This window comes from Bos indicus, chromosome 2, assembly GCF_029378745.1.
Source record: "Bos indicus isolate NIAB-ARS_2022 breed Sahiwal x Tharparkar chromosome 2, NIAB-ARS_B.indTharparkar_mat_pri_1.0, whole genome shotgun sequence".
Taxonomy (NCBI): Eukaryota; Metazoa; Chordata; class Mammalia; order Artiodactyla; family Bovidae; genus Bos; species Bos indicus.
In genome coordinates, this window is record NC_091761.1 from 125,961,798 (window position 1) to 125,986,419 (window position 24,622).

The 24,622-nt window shown below is 50.4% G+C and overlaps 1 protein-coding gene across 2 annotated transcripts; it reads right to left on the reverse strand.

Annotated features, from left to right (window-relative positions):
* Nucleotides 1-703: 703 nt before the first annotated feature.
* Nucleotides 704-7,467, reverse strand: TRNP1 (TMF1 regulated nuclear protein 1). 2 transcript variants are annotated; one of them, XM_070775786.1, is made up of 3 exons: nt 6,440-7,467; nt 1,515-1,665; nt 704-1,429 (listed from the first exon to the last, which is right to left on the reverse strand). In XM_070775786.1, the coding sequence occupies exon 1, from the start codon at nt 7,309-7,311 to the stop codon at nt 6,613-6,615; it is 699 nt and encodes a 232-aa protein (XP_070631887.1). In that variant the 5' UTR covers nt 7,312-7,467; the 3' UTR covers nt 704-1,429; nt 1,515-1,665; nt 6,440-6,612. The 2 variants fall into 2 exon arrangements, with proteins under 2 accessions (XP_070631887.1, XP_019839974.2); XM_019984415.2 differs by lacking the exon at nt 1,515-1,665.
* Nucleotides 7,468-24,622: the final 17,155 nt, after the last annotated feature.

Here is a 24,622-nt window from a genome sequence, read left to right on the forward strand (position 1 = left end):
CTTCTCTCTGTTGCTAGCCCTACAGATAGCTGTGGTACCTTGTTAGTTTCTTAAGCCCAGCCCACAGCTTTGGAAATAGTCTCTTTAAAAAAAATTTTTTTTAATTTTTTAAAAATTTATTTATTTGGCTGATCTGGGTCTTAGTTGCAGCTCCCAGGACCTTCGATCTTCATTGCAGCAGGATCTTTAGTTCCCAACTCTTAGTTGCAGCATGTGGGATCTAGTTCCCCCACCAGGGATAGAACCTGGGTCCCCGGCATTGGGTACTCAGAGTCTTAGCCACAGGACCACCAGGGAAGTCCAAGAAATAGTCCCTTTTTAAATCTCTCCCCAGTTTGAGTGTGCCCTGTCTCTGCTGGGACCCCGCCTGACAGGGGCACCCATCCACCAGCACGGTCACACGCAGTTCCCCACGGATCACCATGCTGCCATGTCATCACACTCACATCCCTTTGTCCCATGAGGGCATCCCATCCCCGAGCTTCCGCATCACATCCTTCATTCAGGAAGCTTCCTGGAGAGGTTCAGCTTGGAGCCAAGTCAAGGGAGCAGTCAGTCTGCAAATCCATCAACAGGCCCAGACTGCCAAACGAAACTAAACGGCAACTGCTCAAAGAACTGCCAACTTAAAGAGCCCTGCCAGACACGCGAAAAGGCAAGGTGGTGCAGGCACTCACAGAGTAGACCTCAAGACCACACGGGCTGATCTCACATCACTGAGGTTTATTCTTCCTGAATGCACACAACAGGCAACTGACTCCATATGCGTTCCTTTTGTGGAATTCTACAAGTTCTGGGTGAGGTGTGAGTCCATCTGGCCCCCTTCCGTCTACCATCAAGATATTTGAATCAAGTGCTCCCTTTTTTCATTTAAAACTTAATATTTTTATGTGGTCAACCCCTCTTCCCGAGAAAGAGGTGTCTCCCCTGGGAGCCAGCAGCCCATTATCTTTCTGAGGGGCCGCAGGCAGGCACCCACACAGGACAAGGATGGTGGGCAAAGAAAACTGAGGGACTGTTCAGAGCAACATTTTCCCTCAAACAGCCCTCCTGCCACTGTTTGACTGAGCAGCAACGGCACCTACCAAAATGGGGACCCCAGCTGCGCTGAGACTTGTTTTTTAAAGAGAAATCCTTTTCTCAGTGGAAAGGTTTGCTGCTCTGTTAATCTGATTGCATCTCAAAGGACTTGTAACATCCCCAGTTGTACCATGTAAGCCAGAGTCAAATGCGGGAACATATAAATTCCTAGTAGAGGCAACTTCCCTAGAACCCAGCCCCTTGCCACTGTCAAGTGAGGGGCTCCTTTGAGGTGAGGAGGGTGCTCCGCTTGTGCAGGGCTGATTAGAGAAGTCTTCCTGAAGGAGGTGAAAGGAGCAGAATCCAGAAGTCAGATCCTGAGTTGAGGCTCGGGAGGAGCTGGGAGGAGCTGGAAAGAATAATTTCAAGAGCTTTCATTACCTCTCTCTCTCTCACACAGCCACCCAGCCCCACCCAAACCCTTCAGCATTTACCTCCTTAAGAGAGGCCATTGTGGAGAGAAGGCGCAAGGGCAATATTTTGGAAAAGGGCTCCACTGGCTCCCGCCCTGGAAGGGGTGGGGGCTCCTGGGGTGAGCTCCCTTGGGCCTCTGTCCTTGGCTGGGATCCCCACTGGTCTGAGCAGCTGGAATGGAATGTTCCTGGGATAAAACGCCTGCCCCTCCTCCACATCTCCCCTTATGGAGTTCCTCGGGGAAGGCACTGGGGGGAGAAGGGGGACTGTTCTGGGATGCCTGATATGGCGATGCTCTGGACAAGCAAAGGCCCACACTACCCAGGGGCTCTGTCCTGGCAGCCTCTCCTAGGCCAGGTAGGCTGGCTCCACTGAGCATTTACAGACCTTCTCTGTGTGCTAGTGACCTCTCACTTAATACTTGGAAATCATCTCCTTCCTAACTCCCCATAAAACACACACACACAAGAAACGGGCTCAGAGAAGGGAAGTCATTTGCCCAAGTTCTCCCAGCTGAGAAGCTGAGCTCCAGGCTAGGACTAAATCCCACGTCTTTCTTGTTCTAAGTATCAGGACACTTTCTGCCCCACCAGGGAGCCAGTCAGCCTCCTCCTCTACCATCCCAGGCTCTGCACTCTCCAATCATGCCAGCCCAGGTGCACAGAGGAGGAGGAAGCCCTCCAAGGCAAACCCAGGCCCTAAGCATCCCTGACCTGCCCTTGCTGACTCAGCCTGACTCATACCCCAGAGCACAACCAAGCTAGGCAGCCAGCCTTTGGAGGGTGTGGCCAGACCTTGGAGGGGTGGCACCTTTTTTGCCACCAATGTCTGATCACATCCCTCCTCAGAACCAAGGACTAGGGTTTCCTGTACCCAGACTCAAAGAGCAAGTGCTCAGAAACCCATGTGGAGCCCTCAATATCTTGAAAAACAGAAAGCCACATAGCCTAATGTTGAAGGTGTCCCCCACTTAGGTGTTCCATGTGATTGGGCCAGTCACTCACTCTCCCTGACCCTCAGTTTCCTCATCTGTGGAAATGGGAATAACTCCTACTTTGTTGGCAGAGTAGCTGGGAGGATTGAAACAGCTAATGGGTGTAAAGCGCTTAGCACAGTACTTGGCATAGATGTGGTGGTTAATATATTATTCCACAACAAAGGATTCCCTTCCCCTATCACTCCTAGCCAGGGTGCGGTCAAGATCTAATGCAGGAATAAATAGGCTGGGGATGTCCCAGCTTTCCCAAATACCTCCTCCCAAGCTGAATGTAAAGGCGGGAGGAGATAAAAGTTCTCCTCCTTCAGTTCGGAGAAGACTGGGACCCCAAGTTTTTCTGGAGGGACCTGGCTGTCAGGGTAAGGGAGCCTTCTAGAGACTACCCACTGCAGGCTTGGAGCACCTTAGCTGCGAATTGTCGCTTCAACCTAATCTCTGGGAAGCCACCTTGATCCCCAGGTGGCGGCGGCAGAGATGGAGTGTTCTGATCAATTATCAGTCTAACACATCTGGGAGGAGTAAAGTACTCTGGGCTTTTACTCAGACGGTACCGCCAACAGGTGCAACCTCTCTCTCCAGGAAAGTCCCTCCTGATGGACCTGCCCTCTGAGGTCAGAGGCCCGCCCTTTCTCTAAGTGACCGCCAGTACTCTCACGTTCTTGCCAGACCCTTAAAGATCAACGCCTGAGATGCCGGGGCAATAGGAGTAGGGGCTGGCTGGGTGCAGAGATATGGACAGAGGGAACCTGCTCCAGGCCACACCCCCACGCTCAGGGAAGCAGCCCACACTGCCCTCTGGTGGCGCCGCCCGGGGGCGCCACACTTGCCCAGGGCCAGCCAAGAGAGCGACAGGACTCATCCAGAGGGGCTGCTGCTGCTGCTGCTAAGTCGATTCAGTCGTGTCGGACTCTGTGAGACCCCATAGACGGCAGTCCACCAGGCTCCCCTGTCCCTGGGATTCTCCAGGCAAGAATACTGGAGTGGGATGCCATTTCCTTCTCCAATGCATGAAAGTGAAAAGTGAAACTGAAGTCGCTCAGTCGTGTCCGACCCTCAGCGACCCCATGGACTGCAGCAGCAGAGAGGGGCAGGTTCCCCTAAATCCCTAAACTGGTCTTCCCGCCCCTCCCTTCGCCTTGCTGACATCCCAGCTTCACTAGTGGCCATCAGTGTCCTCGGTGCACAGATCCCTCAGGATCGCCTGTCCTTAGTCCAGTCCCCAGGGCTAGATGGCTGGGCCATCTAGAAAGTGTTTAGGAAGTCATGGGGCGGGGTGGGGGCTACAATATATAACCAGGGGCCAGAGTTAGTTGTGGGGCTTCCCTGGTGGCTCAGCTGGTAAAGAATCTGCCTGCAATGTGGGAAACCTGGGTTCTATCCCTGGGTTGGGAAGATCCCCTGGAAAACGGAATGGCTATCCACTCTAGTATTCTGGCCTAGAGAATTCCATGGACTGTGTAGTCACGGGATCACAAAGAGTCAGACACAACTGAGAGATTTTCACTCACTTCATAGTCAGTTGTGAAGGCCTGAAGACAGCCCTCCTCCAACAACGCCAGGGCAGGCTGTCTAGAGGAGGGCTGGGAGACACAAGCGCTTGAAAGCAGAGACCTTCTGATCCAGTGCTGCTTCTTGAGCGCCCTTGAGCGCCTGGACTGAGCAGAGATCAATGTTTGCTGATTGCGGAGAAAATGGAACCTTCTAGAAGGATCCTGGGTGGGCCAGGCAAGGGTGGGAAGATGACTTGTATTGTATTTGTTGGCTGAGGAGTAGTGGACAGAGCACTGAACCAAGAGCTGGGGTTTAAGTCAGTGAGCACTGTGAGCCCTGGCTGAGGCCCTTAATGAGAAGCTTGGGACATCTGGAAGTGCAGGGAGGGGACAGAGCTGCCTGTGAGCCTGGGACCAATCTCCATTCCTACATATACCACTTACTCCAGCAAGAGCTATCTCTAATTCCCTATTCGCCCTACTCCCCTCTTCCAAACCAAGGCAAAGCTGATTACCAATAAATCCCAGAGAAAGGCAAAATTGTGGTGTCACAGAGCACTTTAAACCATTAGCTAAAAGCTTCTCTGAACCAAGAGTCCCTCCCATGCAAACAGTCCTGGCTACAGCCCAGCACTGCAGCCTGAAGCGCCTCACTGTCACCTCCAGGGAGTCCTTGTCCTCTCTCTCTAGACCCAAAGTGACCCAAGTGGCTTTGGAAGGTCCTTTCCCTCGGGAGACCAGAGGATGCCAGGGCTCCTCACTGCTCTCTCAGTCCCCAAGCTCTCAGAGTCTCTGAGACCTCCTCCTGGACTTCCCCTCCCCAGCTAAGAATGGGTTCAGGAAGGCCTGGCTGTGAGCTGAGAAACCAGGAAAAAAAGTTTGGTACCTGGGAAGAGGAAGAGCTAGCTGGAGAAGGGATAGGTGAGGGCCCCCGGGGCTCTGGCTTTCAGAGCAGTGCGCCTGACCCCAAGGACTCCAGGATGAAACCAGATTCCCGTGACTCTTAGCTGCCTCGTTCTATCCCCTTCTTCCCTGCAAGCTCTGACATGAGGAGCGATAGCTATGTTCAGAGAGGGACTGAGGAAACCAGCCCATATCGGGGATGGAGTTGTTCTAGGTCAAGGGTCCCCAATCTCTGGGATCTAATGACTGATGATCTGCTGTGGAGCTGCCATAATAATAGTAGAAATAAAGTGTACAATACATGTGATGCGCTTAAATCATCCCCAAACCATCCCCCCACCCACCCATCCAGCCCCAGTCAGTAGAAAAATTGTCTTCCCAGAAACTGATCCCTAGAACTAAAAATGTTGGAGACTGCTATTCCAGGTCACACGGCAGACAAGGGGACACCAGTTCTACCTAGCCCCTGCCCCTGGCCAGCAGAGATACGGCAAGAAGGACACACATACGCCCTGGGACCTAGATCTGTCCCTAGCTGGCAGGTGACCTTGCCACTCCGTAAAATAAGGACTTCAGATCAGCTCCTGGGCGCCAGCAGCAAAAGCAGTGCCTGTTTCTAGGTGTGACATAAAAGAATAAGACATTCTTCCATGATTTATGGGAGAAGACAGACCTCTGCCCTGTGTTAACCTCCCAACAAACCTTCCAGGAGGTGAAGATACCTAGTTCACAGACCAACAAGTGAGACTGCAGTCAGCTCAGCTGGTGGGCAGCAAAGCATCAGCCAGGCCATTCACGGCTGAATGGAGCAGGGGAGCGGGCCTGAAGGGCATGTGGAAGGAAAGTGGATCTCATTTCAGGTCTGGCCCTTTAAGGCCCCACTTTCTAGAATCTAGAAGCCGATGACATACCTGCTCCCCTGGGGCCCATTACAGGATGTCACCTGGCTCCATCCCTGGCAGAGCCATCTTAGCGACAGGTTGGGAGCTCCTAGGAGAACCTGCAAACCTTCAGGCAGTCACCAAACACCCCTGGTCGTCTGAGTCAGCTCTCAGCGAAGCTGCATGAGGGCCTGAGGAAAGACCCGTCCCCCAGAAGTGGAAGGGCCTAAGCATAGTATGATGGGAGCAAATCCTTAACCTCTCTGCGATTCCATCTCCCCAAATGGGAAATAGGGCCTTAGGAGACAACTCAAAGCAACATCGCTGTGCCAGCTGCCACCCCATCCTGGGGTGTCATTATTCTGCCCTGAGAAAGGCGTGCCACAGTCGCAGCCCCAAGGGACCCAGGAAAGGCAACGCTGGAGGAGGTGAGAGTGGGGTTGTTTCAACCAGTAAAAGTTTGCTGGCAAACCCGTCCTGGCATCTGAGCGGCCTCAATCTGTCCAACTCTATAATGGGGACTTAGTGCCACTACCTCATTCCCCAGGAGTTCTGGGAGAGGCGGCAGCAGAAAATGGACAGCTTTATTTAACGACCCAGCGAACTCCAGAAGCTCTAGGGAAGGGAGGCCTCCCCGCCCCGCCCCTCGGATGCGCCAGCCGCTAAGACCGCACCTCGGTTTCTCCTTCTTTACTGGGCCCCCGGCCCCCCGACTGTCTCTTCCTGTGGTCGGCCAATCTGTCCATCCGCGTCGGTGACGTCGTTCTACCCAGCCGGCGTCCGCAGTCCATCGGTCGCCACCCAGGCGGTGGTCTCTCGGGGTGGCCAGGGGTCCCGGCGCCGGAGGTCAGCGCTGGGGTGAGGCGGGGCCGCGGGGCGGGCTCCGGCGGAAGGGCGACTCCGGCTCGGGGCCGTGGCCCCGCCGCAGGCGCCCGGCGCCCCAGGGCACGCAGCCGCCCAGACCCAGCGCCGAGGCGAGCAGCGCGGGCGGGCGGGCGCGGCGGACGCGGCGCGAGCCCTTCTTGAGGCGCGGCCCGTGCGCCGCCAAGTAGAGCTCGGCCTGCGCCACGCCGCCGCCCAGGCGGCCCAGGCTCTCGGCGCGGTGCGCCAGGCGCAGCTCGGCCGCCAGGAAGACGCGGTGCAGCTGCAGCACGCGGCTCTCCAGCTCTGACACCAGGCGCCGGCGGCCCTCCACCTCCAGCAGTCGCCGCCGCGCTTCGGCCAGCTCCAGCGCGCGGACGCCCGCAGCCGCCGCCGCCGCACCCGAGCCGCCGCCCGCGCCCCCTGCCGGCCCGGGGCCCCCCGCGCCCCCGCTAGCGCCCTGGCGCCAGCGCTGCAGCTCTAGCCCCTCAGCGGAGCCCGCCGACTCCTGGGCCGCTCCGGGCTGCGATGAGGCTTGAGCCCGGGTCGGGGTCAAGGTCGGACTTGGGGATGGGGGCTGAGGGCACGACAGGGGCTCCCGGGGCGGCGGCGGCGGCGGGGATCCCGGTTCCGCCGACCCTTCCTGGGCCCCCGGGCCGCAGGCGCTGATGCGGCAGCCCGGCATCCCCCGCCCCCAACCCCCGGCGGCCCTCAGCTGTAGGTCCGTGGGTCTGGCCGGCTGTTCCCCCCACGCGGGGGAGGATGGACGCAGCAAATCAAGGTGAGATGCAGCCGCAGCCCCCACACTGGCGCTGGGAGAGCCACGCGCGCGTCTTATAGAGCAGGGGGCGGAGCGAAGGGCAGCATAGCCAATCAGAGACGTGCATGCCCTGAACCCGCTTTCCATGCCCCGCCCCGTCAGGACACTGCCCGAACCCTTCTGGTCCCCTGGTCCTTCGACCCACCGGCATCCAGTGCCCATCCACCTCCTCCACATTTGGGGTGAAAAAGGGGCCGCATCGTTTCCGGTCTGACCCCTGAGTCATAAGCTTTGGTAGCTGGGGCTTAGAAATCACGGACCCCGGGCCACACCTGCGGAAGGGTTTTGCCTGAAGCCACACTATGTGACAGTTGAAAGCTTCAAATAGAACTCAGGAGGCTTGTTTCCTGGCACAGTACCGAACGCTGCCGCGCCGCTGAATCGGCTCTACCTGGCCTCCCGGGCCGGAAACTTCACCAGGACACCCTTCTCCAATCTCCCGGCGGCCATGGAGAAATTAAGGCAGAGGGGCAACTGGCCCCTCCTGGTGGGGATCTGGCAGGACTGACTACTCACCAGGCAGGCCCTGCACTTGCAGAGCAAACCTCAGCACTTGCTGGTGCGCTTGGCGCAGCTTTCGCAAACCTTAGTGCCCGCCCGCCCCCTTCCCCCCAGAGGAGCCCACCTTTAGTGGGCAAAATTCTTTTCAAGCCCGTCTGTTCCTGTCTGCTCCTCCCGGTAGGTGTCCCCACACTTTTCACAGAGAGGAGGAAACAGGCCCAGAAGGTGTAGTGGAGCCTTGCCCGTGGTCCATGGTTCATTCTGGACCAGTGAATGGGACCAGCTCATGCCCTTGGGAAGCTCAGATAACCTGGGCTCACTGTCACTGAGGGGACTTTGCTTAACTGGGACTTTAGTCATACTGGCAAAATGATAGAACTGAGCTCTAGTTATTTTTTCCACAGCCGCAGTGGATCCTGCCATACCCCCTCCAAGCACTGACCAGACACCATGGCACTGCCATCCACTGGAAAGTGCCGTCAGAAATGAAAAGGCTCTGTGTTAAGTGGTGGCAGGGGCTGGAGGGCTGGAAACCGGCTGAGACCGATTGGGAAGAACTGCAGCAGACACTGGGCTCACAGGACCGGTTGGGCAGGGGCTGGGGGGTGGAGGGTGGATGGGGGGAACTTGCCGAAAGGGTGGTCAGTGTGACTACCGCCTCAGCCTGAAGAGGAGGCTGAAGGGGACGCTGCGCTGGCTTGATATGGAGAAGGAGGAGGGGGTTGGGGGCGCACCCCCTCCACACACAGCACCCCGCCCCACCCCCGCACCGTCGTGTTCTCTAAGTGCTTTTAAGTGCCTTTGACTGAGTGACGGGAACTCGTGGGCGTGGGCGAGACAGCTTGGCTCCCAAGAAGCAGCTCCGCAGGGGCTGGGAGAGGAAGGAGAGGTCCATGAGGGGGCTGCCAAGCTCAGTGAACGGGAAGGGAGGAAGACTCAGAAGGGCATGAGAGGAAGAGTGTTCAGTGACCAGGAGTGGTGGAGGCTCGGAGGAGGGCGATGGGAGGGACTCACTGAATGTGATGGACTCCGTGAGGGGAGAGGGGTTTAGGGGCCGCATTGGTGCTAGAGGCTCACAGAGGAAGAAGGAGAAGGGAAGTTCAGTGGGGAGGATGGGGCTTGGGGAGTCAGAGGAGCTCAGTGGGATGACGGAATGCCCTGCTGCTTGGTGTCATCCCTTTGAATGGTCTCCTTTGTGTCATCAAACCTGTGTCCTTCTCTGTGCAGAAGACCCCTCCCCCATCACTGTGGGGAGATCTACAGGTGATCATCAAGCAGATCACTGCTCCCCACTTCTGGGGGATGAATCAAGGGGGGAAAGATTAGGACTTCCACCTTCCACCATCAGCTAGATCCAGAGAACCAGTCAGATCTGAGTTTGAATTCCACACACACTGCCCATCTGGGTGACTCTGGGCAAGTTGTTTCTCTGAATTCAGCCTACATTTATCGAATAGATGAACATTCTCATCTTTCCACAGCATCCCTAAGGGAGGGGCATCAGCATCCTTTGTTCTTGGGAAACCGAAGCCCAGAGAACTGAAGATAATTGCACAAGGTCACACCACAAATCAGTGACAAGACAAAGATTCAAACACAGATCTGACCCACCCAGAAGGCATAGCTCAGCTCCCTGCTGTTCTCTGATATGTCCCCTGTTCCTACCCTTTATGGCATTTCCCACTAGTTATATATATATATATATGTATATATATACATATATTTATATATATGTATTTGTTTATTGTTTAGTTATTTAATAATCTCTTCCCAGACTGGTTTTGCTTTTCATGAGATTCCTTAAAGTAGGGTGCCTGTCTCCATAAGGTCACTCACATAGTGTTGGTTTGAATTGAAAAATAATACAAGGGTATTCAGAGCTAGTCAAGAACAGAGAGGTCCTCTTCTTCATTCATTTGTTCATTCACCCTTTATTTCACTCACTTGACAAATCTGATCATTACCTTCTCTGTTGAGCTGGCTACTGGTGGTAAAGCAGTGATCAGATGGGGCGCTGCCCTCAGACAGCACACAGCCCAGGGGGGACACAGGTGACTGCAGTTCAGTGACTTATCTCCTGGGATAGGAGAAACAGAGTGGCAGAGGGAACACAGAGCCAACACTGAGTCCAGCTAGATGGAGAGGGAGTCAGGGAGAGTTCCCCATAGAAGATGATATTTACACAGAGATCTGAAGGATGAATCAAAGTGCAAGATGCACAGAGGGGGATGGGGGGACAAGAAGGGAGAAGGATTCAGGATGGGGACACCACATGTACAGGACCAGAGGTGAGACACCTTTGGCATCTGCCAGCTTCCTTAACTGCCCTGAGCTCCATGCTCCCAGGAGTGGGCAAGGGCCACAGCCAACCATCTCTTAGGGCACAGCCAGCCCAGCTAACACAACATTTGGAATTAGAAAATACATTTTTAAACTATAATGATTATTCTTTTTTTCTTGATCTTGTCAAAGTTGTACATTCTCTTTGCAGGAAATAGAGAAAATACTAAAATATATTTTTTAAAAAGGATAGAGAGGAAAGGCATCTGGAATTGGGGAGACCTGAATTTGAATTGAAGCTTAGTTCTTTCCAAGCTGCATAACCCTGAGAGAGGTGCTTTTTCTGTGAACTTCAGGGTCTGAGGAATGGAACCATTAATACCTATGGCACAAAGACATACAAAGATCAAGGATTCCTCCAAGGTTTCACAGCTAGTCATGTCTGTCTGTGGTCTGAGTCAGAGACCTTGAAAGAGAAGAGGCAGCCTGGCGGCGGGGTAGGGGGGTGGAACCTGGTTTCAGAGTCTTATCCATTATATACACACCCCTTTCAGGACAGCAGCTGCGGACACAGAACCTTCCAGAGGGAATGGTGAGTGCAGATGTGGCCCAAAGCAGGATCCCCTCTGTCAGCTGAGAGGGGGGTGGGGTAGGAAGTCAAGGCTTGAAAAGCCGACTTCCATCCCGGCTAGAAGATTCAAGGCCTCGGCTAAGAGATCCAACACCTCCATTTCAGTCTCTTCCTGGCAACCTGGCCTGGCACCCTCTAGGATGTGATATCAGTTTAATAATTTAGCAGATGCAGATAAAGATAGCAGCTCTGAAAATAACCCAGCTAGGCCTCAGCCTCCATCTCCTCTTTCCTCAACAGACTCCCCTGCCCTCCCCACAAGGTCTCTGGTCTCCCTGCACACCTATCAGTGCCCCTGTCTGCCAGTGGGCTCCTTGTTCAACGATCTCTTCCTTTTTCTAACTTCCTCCTCCTTCTCACCTCATAGTAAGAGCTTTTGTATTAATTAGGGCTTAAAGGAATCTTGTGCTAGAAGTCAGAAGATTTGGGTTTAATTCATTATGTGGACCTGTGTTGAGCAAGTCCCTTCTCACTAAGCCTCTGTTCCCACATTTGTTAAATGAGACCCCTGGATTCCTAAAGGTGGCATGAACCACATGTTTGGGTAGAGGGAGGGCAGTGGCTTGGATGGGGACTAGATACCTTCCCCAGGAAGGCAGAGGCTCAGTGTCAACCATCTCAGTCATGCTCCATCCAGAGACCTCACGGGTTTTCTTTTTTTTTCCCTCTTGTGGTGAAAATTTTGCCCTGGATCTTATTCCTAGAATAAAAAGCTGTGACTTGTGTTCACAATGGATGTAGCAGGTTTCATGTGCTTTTAGGGCTCCAACACGTTTCTGACAAGTAGCGATTTTACTTCCTTGTGGGATGTTGGAAAGAGCAATGCCCCTTCCCCCTGGAAGCTTTGCTCAAATCACCCCACCTTTATGGGTCTCTGTTTTCACAGCTCTAAAGTGGCCAGGTGGGACTTCCCTAGCGGTCCAGTGGTTTAGACTTTGGCTTTCAGTGCAGGGTGTGGCTTCAGTCCCTGTAGGGGAGCTAAGATTCCACATGCCTGGCAGCCAAAGACTCACAACATAAAACAGAAGCAATATTGTAGCAAATTCAGTAAAGACTTTAAAAATGGTCCACTTCAAAAAATCTTAAAAAAGAAAAAAGATGGCCAAGTGTTGAAGGGTAAGAAGGACAAGGTTAGAGTCTATGCTTTCTAGAGTGTAAGTTCCAAAAGGGATGAGTTGGAATCTGCCTTCCTGCATTCATTCAGCAATGTAATTAAGCATATGCCGTGTACCAGCCACTGTGCAAACTGCTGGGAGTACAGCAGTGAATAAGAAAAACACAATTCCTGTTCCCACAAAAGCTTACATTTCAGAAACCAAAATAATTAAATCCCAAGAAATGTACCATGAAGGAACAATAAAATACCTGTCAATATTTATTGAATGCTTACTCTGTGCATTGCACAGAGTGCCTATCTTTTGAGGTACTACTATTAACACACTCCCATTTTACAGATAAGGAATCCAAAGGACAGATTGGTCAAGTAACTTGGTCAAAGTCACATGGTACAGGACTGGAAAAGCTAGGATTCAACACCCAGGCAATCTGCCTCCAGAGCCTGTTTTCAACCGTGAGGTCACAGTGCTTCCCTGGAAGTCATGAACAAGGACTAATCTGGTGACATGATAGAAAGGGGAGGCAGGGGTGGCTTAAGAGGTGACATTTAAGCTGAGACCTGAAAGAAGAGCAGGAGTCAGTTATGTGGAATTGGGGAGAGAGACTTCCCAGTAGAAAAAATAGTATGTGCAAAGGTCCTGAGACAGAAAGATCAGGGTATTCAGTGCGTACTAAGCCAGCAGGAAAATGGGGAGAACTAAGGTCAGAGGAGCTGGGTCTGGGGGTCAGGGTGAGGATTTGGGGTTTTACCTTAAGGGTAGGGGAAGCTTTTGAAAGGTTTAAGTGGGGATCTGATTTTGCTGTTAGCTGTGTAGGGGATAAACTGAAAGGCAGCAAGAGGAGGATGGGGGAGACAGATTGGGTGATTACTGCAGTAATCCAGCTGAGAGAGGATGGAGGCCAGGCCCCGAGTAATGGCAAGAGGTGGGGGGAGGGACGGATTTGGATTTTATTTGGAGATGAACTGAGAGGACTTGTGGATGGATTAGTGTGGGGGTGAGGGAATGCTCTCTGGTTTTGTGGATAGAGCTGCAGAATGAATTGTGGTGCCCTTGACTGAGATGGCAAAGACCAGGGGCGGAACAGGTTTAATAAAGAAATCAAGGTTAAGAGGTTTTTTGGTATTTTGATTTTTTTACCCCCCACATGATAATTGCTTCACTACAAAAATAAGGATTGAAATGTCTATAGTAATGGTCCATGTAGCTTCCCATTTTTTTAGTCTAACTAAGGTTTCCCAGCGGGGCTCAGTGGTAAAGAATCCCCCTGCCAATGCAGGAAACACAGAGACGAAGCTTCGATCCCTGGGTTGGGAAGATCTTCTAGAGAAGAAAATGGCAACCCACTCCAGTATTCTTGCCTGGAAAATTCCATGGACAGAGGAGCCCAACAGGCTAGAGTCCATAGGGTCTGACAGGACTGAGTGACCGGGGACCCGTGCACAAGAAACAGTATACCTCGCAAGGGGTATACATTCAGTTCAAAGGTGAAACCATTTTTTAAAATAACTGACATTAGCACAGCAGCATTCAGATGTTATGCTTTGAGTTACTGTGCGCTAGAAAATGAAAGTCTGACTTGTAAAATCACGCTCTCTGCATCCATCTAACACAGAAAGGCAAAACTCAGTTTAAAAAAGAAGTAACACAGAATGGAAAAAGCATATTTTACTAGATAGTAAAGCTCTACACACATAAGGAATAAGTAAACCTTTGGAAACAAGCTTGCTGTGGACACCTATTTTGGAAACTGTCTTCTGTTTTTCTTCTTTCCTCTCAATACTCACAGAATACTTCTGACACTTCTGGTCACCAAATGTGTGCATGCATTTTCCCATGCCAACCAATTCTTCTACACTAGCTGGGTGTCCTGTGATTCAGTGTAATTTGATTCTGACACTAATGCAGATCCCACAGGTAAAGGGCCTATTCCCACAAGACTGCCCTTTGCTTCAGACACCAGTCACATTAGCAGATCCCCAAGTTACGGCAACTTTGTCTGTCCAGTTCAGTTCAGTTCAGTCGCTTAGTCGTGTCTGACTCTTTGTGACCCCATGAACCACAGCACGCCAGGCCTCCCTGTCCATCACCAACTCCCGGAGTCCACCCAAACCCATGTCCATCTAGTCAGTGATGCCATCCAACCATCTCATCCTCTGTCGTCCCCTTCTCCTCCTGCCCCCAATCCCTCCCAGCATCAGGGTCTTTTCAAATGAGTCAGCTCTTCGCATCAGATGGTGAAAGTACTGGAGTTTCAGCTTCAGCCTCAGTCCTTCCAATGAATATTCAGGACTGAATTGCTTTAGGATGGACTGGCTGGATCTCCTTGCAGTCCAAGGGACTCTCAAGAGTCTTCTCCAACACCACAGTTCAAAAGCATCAATTCTTCTGTGCTCAGCTTTCTTTATAGTCCAACTCTCACATCCATACATGACCACAGGAAAAACCATAGCCTTGACTAGATAGACCTTTGTTGGCAAAGCAATGTCTCTGCTTTTTAATATGCTATCTAGGTTGGTCATAACTTTCCTTCCAAGGAGTAAGTGTCTTTTAATTTCATGGCTGCAGTCACCATCTGCAGTGATTTTGGAGCCCAGAAAAATAAAGTCAGCCACTGTTTCCCCATCTATTTGCCATGAAGTGATGGGACCGGATGCCATGATCTTAGTTTTCTGAATATTGAGCTTTAAGCCAACTTTTTCACTCTCCTCTTTCACTTTCATCAAGAGGCTCTTTAGTTCTTCTTTGCTTTCTGCCATAAGGGTGGTGTCATCTGCATATCTGAGGTTATTGATATTTCTCCCGGCAATCTTGATTCCAGCCTGTGCTTCGTCCAGCCCAGTGTTTCTGATGATGTACTCTGCATATAAGTTAAATAAGCAAGGTGACAATATACAGCCTTGACATACTCCTTTTCCTATTTGGAACCAGTCTGTTGTTCCATGTCCAGTTCTAACTGTTGCTTCCTGACCTGCATACAGGTTTCTCAACTCACCTAGAAATCAGAGGTTCCCACAATCCCCCCTGAAAGAAAGAAAGAAAGAAAGTGAAGTCGCTCAGTCGTGTCCGACTCTTTGCTACCCCATGGAGTATAGCCCACCAGGCTCCTCTGTCCATGTGATTTCCCAGGCAAGAATACTGGAGTGGGCTGCCATTTCCTTCTCCAGGGGATCTTCCCAACTCAGGGATCAAACCCAGCTCTCCCGCATTGCAGGCAAATGCTTTCACCTCTGAGACCTAGGATTCAATAATTTGCTAGAACAGCTAGAAAATTCAGAGCAACACACTTACCAGTTTATTATATAATAAATGATACAGTTGAACAGCCACCTGAAGAGATGCAAGGAGTGTGATCTGGGAAGGTCCTGAGCACAGGAGTTTCTGTCCCACTGAGTTGGGGTGCACCACCCGCCAGTGTTGGGTATGTTCACCAACCTAGAAGCTCTCCAAACTCTGTACTTTGGGGAATTTTTATGAAGTCTTCATCACTTGAACATGATCAACTCAATCTCCAACTCTTCTCGCCTTCCCCAAGGATGGGGTAGGGGCGAGGGCTGAAAGTTCCAAATTTCTAATCATGGCTTGGTCTTTCTGGTGTCCAGTTCTCACTCTGAAGCTATTCAGGTGCCCACCAAGAGTCACCTCGTTAGAACAAAAGATGCTCCTATGACCCAGAAATTTCCAAGGGTTTTAGGAACTCTGTGTCAGGAACTGGGGGCATCTATATAACCCATTATTTCACAACACCCATGTTGGATATCCATGATAAGTAGGCAAGTGTACAGAGGCTTCTGGAAGTCAGCACTGGAGAGTCACAGCTGGAGACTTAAATCTGGGGAGTCATCCATAGATGGTACTTAAAGCCATGGGACAGAATGAATGGCCTTGGGAGAAGGTGTTAATGGAGAAGTGGACATAAGTCAGAGACACCATGCTTAGAAGTGGTGATGATGGACAGGGACCAGCCAAGGAGCCTGAGCAGGGACAGCTGTCAGTAAAGGAGGGAAACAGAAAAGTGAGCTGAGCAGTAAGTTGAAATTAAGGAAGCAAGTATGGCAAACGCAGACGGTTCTTCTGTGTAAGCTTTGTTTTGAAAAGCAGAGAAATGTGGAGTGGTAGCTGGCAAGAAAGTGGGGTCGAATGTGTGTAGTTGCTAAGTCACGTCTGATTCTTTGTGACCCCATGGACTGCAGCCTGGCAGGCTCCCCTGTCCTTGGGATTCTCCAGGCAAGAATACTGAAGTGGGTTGCCATTTTCTCCTCCAGGTGGGGTGGAATAGGGATTCTGTAAGATGGGAGCTGCTAGGAGCACCTTTGTATGCTGATGGGGTTGATCTAGTAGAAGGGAAAATAAGGCTGCCTGGCATTATCAACTTCATGTGGGAGATTCCTTTTTTTTTTTTTTTTGGCCACCCTGTGCAGCTTGTGGAATCTTTGTTCCCCAACCAGGATCAAACCCAAGTCCTCTGCAGTGAAAGTGTGGAGTCTTAACCACTGGACCACCAGGGAGGTTCCCTTGCAGGAATTCTTTTTTCTTTTTGTAGGAGATTCTTGAAACAGCAAGAAAAAATGAGCTGTCCATCAAGTTCATTCCTACCACAAGCCTTTATTAAGTACTTACTGTGTAGCAGACACTTCCAAGTGCTAGAAATATAGCAGTGATCAAGACAAGCAAGAACCCTGCCTTCTGAGCACTTTCAGTCCAAAGGAAAAGAGGACAGCCATAAAGAATCAAAACAATTAAGATCATTTCAGATTGTGTTACATGTTTTGAAGAAAGAAAACAGCGTGATGTGATAGGGAGTACCTTAGATAGATAACTCTAGGATGACGGGTAGGTAGCTGTGGGTTTTGCCTTCCCACCATTCATTTCCTACTTTTAATAACAATGCCTTTATATTTCGGGGGAAACCACTGCTGCTACAAGCTCAGTGCAGGTTTCTTGTGGGGCTGAGCCCAGCCCATCTCCAGGAATGGGCTTACGATCCTGGGCTGGCTAAGGAAACTCGATACTAGGAAGTTTCCCGGAACTACGCAGAAAGAGAAACTTTCTTTGCCCAGGAATTGTTGACTAAGCAGATTATAAACCTGGAACTGAAGGCAGTCATCTTGCCACTACAAAGGAAGTGCGTGCCTACTGCCTGGCAGGAGAGCCCAGAAACAGGGACCTAGTGAGTATGGAAGTCACGTGAATCAGCTGATTCCAGTCGCATCTAAAGGTACCCTTGGACTTTTCTGTTAAGTGAGCAAACACATTCTCCTGTGTTTCTTAAGCTATTCTGGGCTATTTTGAACTTATAATTGAACAAATCCTGATTGATGAAGAAAGCAAAGGAGCAAAGGAGCCAGGCTTAGAAGTGCTGTGCTGTGCTGTGCTTAGTTGCTCAGTCATGTCTGACTCTTCGAGGCACCATGGACTGTAGCCTGCCAGGTTCCTCTGTCCATGGGGATTCTTCAGGCAAGAATGATGGCGTGGGTTGCCAGTTCCTTCTCCACGGGGTCTTCCGGACCCAGGGATTGAACCCGGGTCTCCCACATTGCAGGCAGATTCTTCACCATCTGAGCCACCGGAGCTAGGTATAAAGCACCATTAGCCTGATAAAGTGCCCCCTCCTGGAGGAGAGAGTATCTACATATATTTGGAATTTTGAATGCCACCCCACTCCAGTACTCTTACTTGGAAAATCCCCTCCTCCCATGGACAGAGGAGCCTGTTAGGCTGCAATCCATGGGGTCACTAAGAGTCGGACACGACTGAGCGACTTCACTTTGACTTTTCACTTGCATGCATTGGAGAAGGAAATGGCAACCCACTCCAGTGTTCTTGCCTGGAGAATCCCAGGGACGGGGGAGCCTGGTGGGCTGCCCTCTATGGGGTCGCACAGAGTTGGACACGACTGAAGTGACTTAGCATAGCGTAGCAAGGAAAATGTCTGCTCTCCCTATTTATTCAGTCATCTCTGATTTTTTTTTTTTCTTCATTGAGATATAACTAACATACATGTGTAAATTTAAAGAGTAAAGAATAAATCAACTCTCTATATAAAATAAATTAAAACATTTTTGTGGACCCTTAAAAGTATTGAGACCCCTAGGTACTGTGCTTCTTGTGGCCAGTGGATAAATCAGCCCAAATGATTACCATTAAAGGAATGACTGTGGAAAATTCTTCAAGAGATGGGACTACCAGACCACCTGACCTGCCTCCTGAGAAATCTGTATGCAGGTCAAGAAGCAACAGTTAGAAGCAAACATGGAACAACAGACTGGTTCCAAATTGGGAAAGGAGATCATCAAGGCTGTATATTATCACCCTGCTTATTTAATTTATATGCAGAGTACATCATGAGAAATGCTGGGCTGGAGGAAGCACAAGCTGGAATCAAGATTGCCGGGAGAAATATCAATAACCTCAGATATGCAGATGACACCACCCTTATGGCAGAAAGTGAAGAGGAACTGAAGAGCCTATTGATGAAAGTGAAAGAGGAGTATGAAAAAGCTGGCTTAAAACTCAACATTCAGAATACTAAAATCAAGTCATCCGGTCCCATCACTTCATGGCAAATAGATGGAGAAACAAAATGGAAACAGTGAGAGACTTTATTTTTTTGGGCTCCAAAATCACTGCAGATGGTGATTGCAGCCATGAAATTAAAAGATGCTTACTCCTTGGAAAAAAAGCTATGACCAACCTAGACAGCATATTAAAAAACAGAGCATTACTTTGCTGACTAGTCAAAACTATGGTTTTTCCAGTAGTCATGTATGCATATGAGAGTTGGACTATAAAGAAAGCTGAGCACAGAAGAATTGATGCTTTTGAACGGTGGTGTTGGAGAAGACTCTTGAGAGTCCCTTGGACTGCAAGGAGATCAAACCAGTCAGTCCTAAAGGAAATCAGTCCTGAATATTCATTGGAAGGACTGATGCTGAAGCTGAAACTCCAATACTTTGGCCATCTGATGCAAAGAACTGACTCATTGTAAAATACTCTGATGCTGGGCAAGGTTGAAGGCAGGAGGAGAAGGGACGACAGAGGATGAAATGGTTGGATGGCATAACGGACTCAATGGACATGAGTTTGAGCAAGCTCCAGGATACAGTGAAGGACAGGGAAGCCTGACATGCTGCAGTCCATGGGGTCGCAAAGAGTCAGACATAACTGAATGACTGAACTGAAAGGAACAATTAACACTATTTTCAGAATATTTTTCTCTGGAAGGATGAGGAAAAGGGAGGCCATGGAGGAGGATCATACAGAGGGATACAGAGGGCTTCAAAAGTGCTAAAATGTCCCATTAAACTAGTAGTGACTATCTTCATTTTTACTCTGTTAACAATACATATGTTTTTATATGTATGTATATGTGCATGGATATACACAATATATTCTTCTATACGTATAAGATATTTCACAGTAAAAATTTTACAACAAAAAATGTAAGGACAAGGACTTCCCTGGCGGTCCAGTGGCTAAGACTCCACGCTCCCAATGCAGGAGGCCTGGGTTCAACCCTTGGTCAGTGAACTAGATACCACATGCCACGACTAAAGATCCCAAGTGTCACAACTGAGACCCCGCACACCCAAATAAGCAAATAAATAATTTTAAAACAATGTAAGGACCAGGTCATGCGGGGAGGGAGGGGGAGTCCGTCTTAAAGATCAGGGCAGGGCCTGGCCCACCACAGCACACAGGAATTTGCTCTGAATCATTTAACGACCATCTGGTTCTGGATCAGGTCCCTCCTGCTCACTCACACTGAAGCTCCGGCTCTGCCTGCCTGTTTGCCACCGCCCCCCACCATCACAGGCATGGGTGGTGGAGGTTCTGGGGATCCTCCTCCAGGCTCCAGAAGGATGCAGGGTTGGCCCCAGCTGCTCAGATGTAGGATGCTAAGGAACAAGGACTCTGCTAAGGGATGGATTCCCAGATCCAGAGGGATACAAGGGTCTGGCTCTAGGACAGAAAACCAGCCAGATCTTCTAGGGACCACAGTAAGAGGCTCTTTCCCAACCTCTTAGACAAGGGGTGAGGTTGTCAGTTCAGGCTTCCTGATCCCAGGGAAAGGATAGATCTAGGCCCTGGGTTCAAGGGGACGAGTGCATTCAGCAGACTGGACCCCACACTGAATGTGCCCTAGAGGACCAAAGATTCCATGTGCCCAGCATGGCTGGCACTGAATGGCACAGTCCCTGACCTGATAGGGTCATGCTGGTCAGGTGACCAGGGAGGCCTGGTGACCAGACTGAAGGACCTTGTTCACGTCTGATTCTGTAATGCCTCTGGACCTTGGCCCAACCCTAAGTGCTGTTCTGGGTTGAGAGAGTCCAGCAATAATGGAAACTGGATTTCCCACCAGCTAGATGGCAGGAGAGCTCTGAGTGGGTTTTTAAAAAACAGCCTGTATCTTCCCTACCTGTCTGTGTGCACCCATATTCATACCCACACCTGCTTCTGCCTTTTTTTTCTCACTTCTGTCTCTTTCTGACTCTCCCTGGGTCTGTCTCTATCTCCCTTTCCAGGTCTTTCTCTGATTTTGCCTTCCCCTTCCCCAGCCTCCCACCTACTACAGAGAGCTCTGGTTCCAAGAAAAGAAGCTTTTGCTGTGAATGCATCAGATGCCAGGACCTCCCCTTCCCACTCCCTCCATCATTTCCATGCCCCATTCCTGCTGTATCTGAGACCTGAACTCAGCAGCCACCCCCACCCCCACCACCACCCCCAGACAAGCCGGATGGGAAGAAGAATAGGGCTCCAGCTGGACTGGATCGGCTTGGATGTAGGGCTGCCTTTCCCTTTGGAGGGGAGGTCAGAGCTCAGATGGCTCATGAATTATTGAGCTCCTGTGCTGGCGGCTCCACTTGGCAGAGCGCTGGGACTCTCGCCACCAGTCTTGAAGAGTAGGACAAACTCAAGGTCATTCAGGCTGAGCTGGGCCAGGCTCTAAGCTCCCAGCCTCCTTCCTATCCCCTCACCTGAGCCCCCAGGACTAAACCTGGCAAGTCTCCCCACGCTTACTCACTTTATAGGGAACCCAGCCCAGCCCTAGGATTGCCCTGGTGGCTCAGACCATAAAGAGACTGCCTGCAATGCAGCAGACCTGAGTTCGATCCTTGGGTCGGGAAGATGCCCTAGAGAAGGAAATAGAAACGCACTTGCCTGGGAAATCCCATGGATCATGGAGCCTGGCTGGGCCACAAGTCCATGGGCTCGCCAAGAGTCAGACACGACTTAGCGATTAAACAACAACAACCCAGCCCTAGTCAGAAGTACCCCATGCTCTCTCCCCTGGCCCTGACCTCTGACATTCACACAATTCAGTCAGTTCAGCTCAGTTGTGTCCAACTCTTTGCGACTCCCTGGACTACAGCACTCCAGGCTTCCCCGTCCATCACCAACTCCCGGAGCTTGCTCAAACTCATGTCCATTGAGTCAGTGATGCCATCCAACCATCTCATCCTCTGTTGTCCCCACAATTACCCTCCATCTTTCATCCCTTAGACTGGGGGCCCCTGAGAGTGGGACTCCACAGGAAGGGCCTGAGGGCCAGATGGCCCAGACTAGGGGCTCCAAGTCTGGATCTGGCCGACCCCCATCCGCGTCACCACCTCCCTTAATGTCTCTTCACAAGGCTCTGCCTTCCTTAGGGGAGGTGATACAGACCCAGGATCCAGGGAGGGGCGCTCCATCCACAGCAGCTCTCAGGCCAGCCCCACTGTTCCTATGATTTCAGCAAGAACTGAAGAGGGTGGAAGGAAGCCCAGGATGTGATGAGCTGGATCTGGCTTGAACAATCTACCCACCCTGACTTTCAGTTTGCTCATCCATAAAATGGGAAGAATAATTTCTGCAGCTGGTCTTCCCAGCACCTGCTGGTGGAGCCGCTTTCATCTCTGCACTGTCAGGGCTGGAAGGCAGCTACAAGGCCCTGGCTGGGGCCCTGTCTGACCTCTACCTGCTCCAGCTCCACCCTCTTGTCTATTTACTCCCAAGTACTCCTCCCCTGGGACCCCCGGAAGGCCCTGGACAACTTTCCACTGCAGCACTAAGCTGCCATCTCGCACACTGGGTTGGAACCTGTGGGTACGGTCTGTCTTCCTCAAGCCCTTTGGGTCCCCCAAGGTCACACATAGAGTCTTCTTCCTCTCTGTGTTCTGCAGCAGTCAGGCCAGGCACAGGCACAGAGGAAGGGCTCAGAGATGCTGCCAAATGAGGGAATGGCCTGGAGACTTCCCAGGACCTCTGCCTTGATTACTGCCTCCTACCCTCCTGCACCATACTTGCCGGGGACTTTGAGTGTTCACTGCTGCCAGTTGTCCCGAGCCCACCACCCTCCTCAGTGGCTCACTTGGAAAATCCAGGGGCAGGACACTGTACCACCACCCCAGCACTTCCGGCAAACCCTGCTCTCTGCCTTCTACCCTTGAATTTCACCCACATCCTTAGACCACAGACCCAGCAGTTTGTGCTAAACTGTTACGCGGGCAGCCTTCAGTAAAGCAGGCCTCCAGACATCCATGCCCTGTGCGTCTCTTCCGTGCTGACTCTGGCCTTGGCTATATGACTTGCTCTCTCCAGTGGGATGTCAAGAAGTGTGAAGCAAGCAAAGGTTCAATGAGCACTTGCACAGCGGGCCCCGTCCTCTTGGAAGTCCGCTGCTTCGCTGTGAAGGTCAGCTAGACTTCTTTTTTTAGTCTTTTTTTTTTCTCTAATTTTATGAAAGAATTTTATTCCAAAGTGGCTCTAGTAGTGCTGGAGACATTGATGTAGAGTTTGAATATTGTTTCAGGTAAAGTGAAAGTGGATAAAAGTAATATTTCTAGCTAATATATTTTTAGATGATAGGATTTTAAATGTGTCAGTTAAAATAAACATTAATGAACTTATTTATGAAACAGAAACAGACTCATGGACATAAAAAACAAGCCAGATGATTACCAGAGGGGAAAAAAATCAGATAAACAAGGTCCTACCATATATATAGCACAGGGTACTATATTCAATATTTTGAAGTAAATTATAATGGAAAAGAAAAAATGCAAAGAATATTAAGAATAGATATTTTACTATTTTATGTATTTTGAAAGGATTTTAGATTCAGAATTATAGGGGAGATTTTTTTTTTCCTTAAGGAGAACCACTTTATACTGAGTAGTAAACAAAACTCTATTTATGACATAGTAAACAAAATTTCCATCAACTTCTTCAATTAGTCCAAAGAACAAAACCTCTGACTTAATCAGAATTTACATTTAACCTTAAATATTCTAAAATCCATCCGTGTCAACTTTGGAATTTTAATCTCGCCTAATACTATGAAATAGGGCAAACCTTGATCGACACTCAAATTCCGAATTTTCTCTGTTTAGCCACTTTTTTGATCTTCTTTTTGATTCCACGTATTCCACAGTGTTCAATGGATTTGTAATAAACTTCCAAGATGAAGGGGGATTTCTTGCTCATTTTTCGCTTGACATCTTGACTTGTGTTCATCTTTTTAAACAAAAAATATGCTCCAGAAAATGGCCACATGGTCACCTACTACAACTTCTTTAAAGATGTTCTTTGCCAGTGGATCCATACTATGGGCCATCCTGAGGCGTGTACTCACAAGGCTCTGCATCTAGACTTCTGAACAAGATGAGAGGCCAGGCGGAGAGAGGCCCAGGGAGAGGGGACACCGTCTAGATAATCCAGCCCCCGCTGCTCCCAGTTGAATGCAGCCCCATGAGTGACACCAGGCAAAACCAGCAGAACTGGCCAACTGACCCCAGCTGAACCACAGAATTTCTAGAAATAATATATCATTTTAAGCCACTAAGTTTTGGGGCCGTTTGTTTCTCAGCAAGGGCTTCCCAGGTGGCTCAGAGGTAAAGAATCTGCCAATGCAGGAGACTCAGGTTTGATCCCTGGGTCAAGAAGATCCCCTAGAGAAGGAAATCTTGTCTGGGAAATCCCACGGACAGAGGAGCCTGGTGGGCTACAATCCATGGGGTTGCAAGAGTCAGACACGACTTAGCAACTAAACAATGATCATTTCTCAGAAAACGATAACTGAAATCAGGGGCCAACCCTGAGTCCTCTCTGCCCACGTCTTGCATATCCAGTCTTGTGGGGTCCACTTCCAGAATATATCATGTATCTGAGCACTTCTCCTCTCATTCCCAGACACCACTTTAGTCCAGGCCACTGTCCCCCTCACCTGGATTATTCCCAAAGCCTCCTCACTGGACTCCCTGCCTCCACTCTTATTCTCCTGCAGTCATCATACAGGGGCCAGAGTGAAACTTTGGGGGTATTAGTCAGATCAAGTCACCCACCTGCTTAAGACCTTCCAGTTACCTCCTACATCACTTAGATCAAAAGAAAGACCCAGGAATTCTCTGGTGGTCTAGTGGTTAGAAGTCCACCTGCAGGGGACCCAGGTTCTATTCTTGGTCTGGGAGGATTCCACATGCAGGGCAGGGGGCAACTAAGCCCATGTGCCACAACTGCTGAATTCACACACCCTAAAGCCCATGCTCTTCAATAAGAGAAGCTGCCACAATGAGAAGCCCACGCACCACAACTGAAGAGTAGCCACCACTTGCGTCAACTAGAAAAGTCCACACACAGCAACAAAGACCCGGCGCGGCCATAAATT

Coding starts and splice junctions, on each gene's coding strand:
- TRNP1 (XM_019984415.2), bottom strand. CDS start 7,311: ATGCCGGGCTGCCGCATCAGCGCCTGCGGCCCGGGGGCCCAGGAAGGG.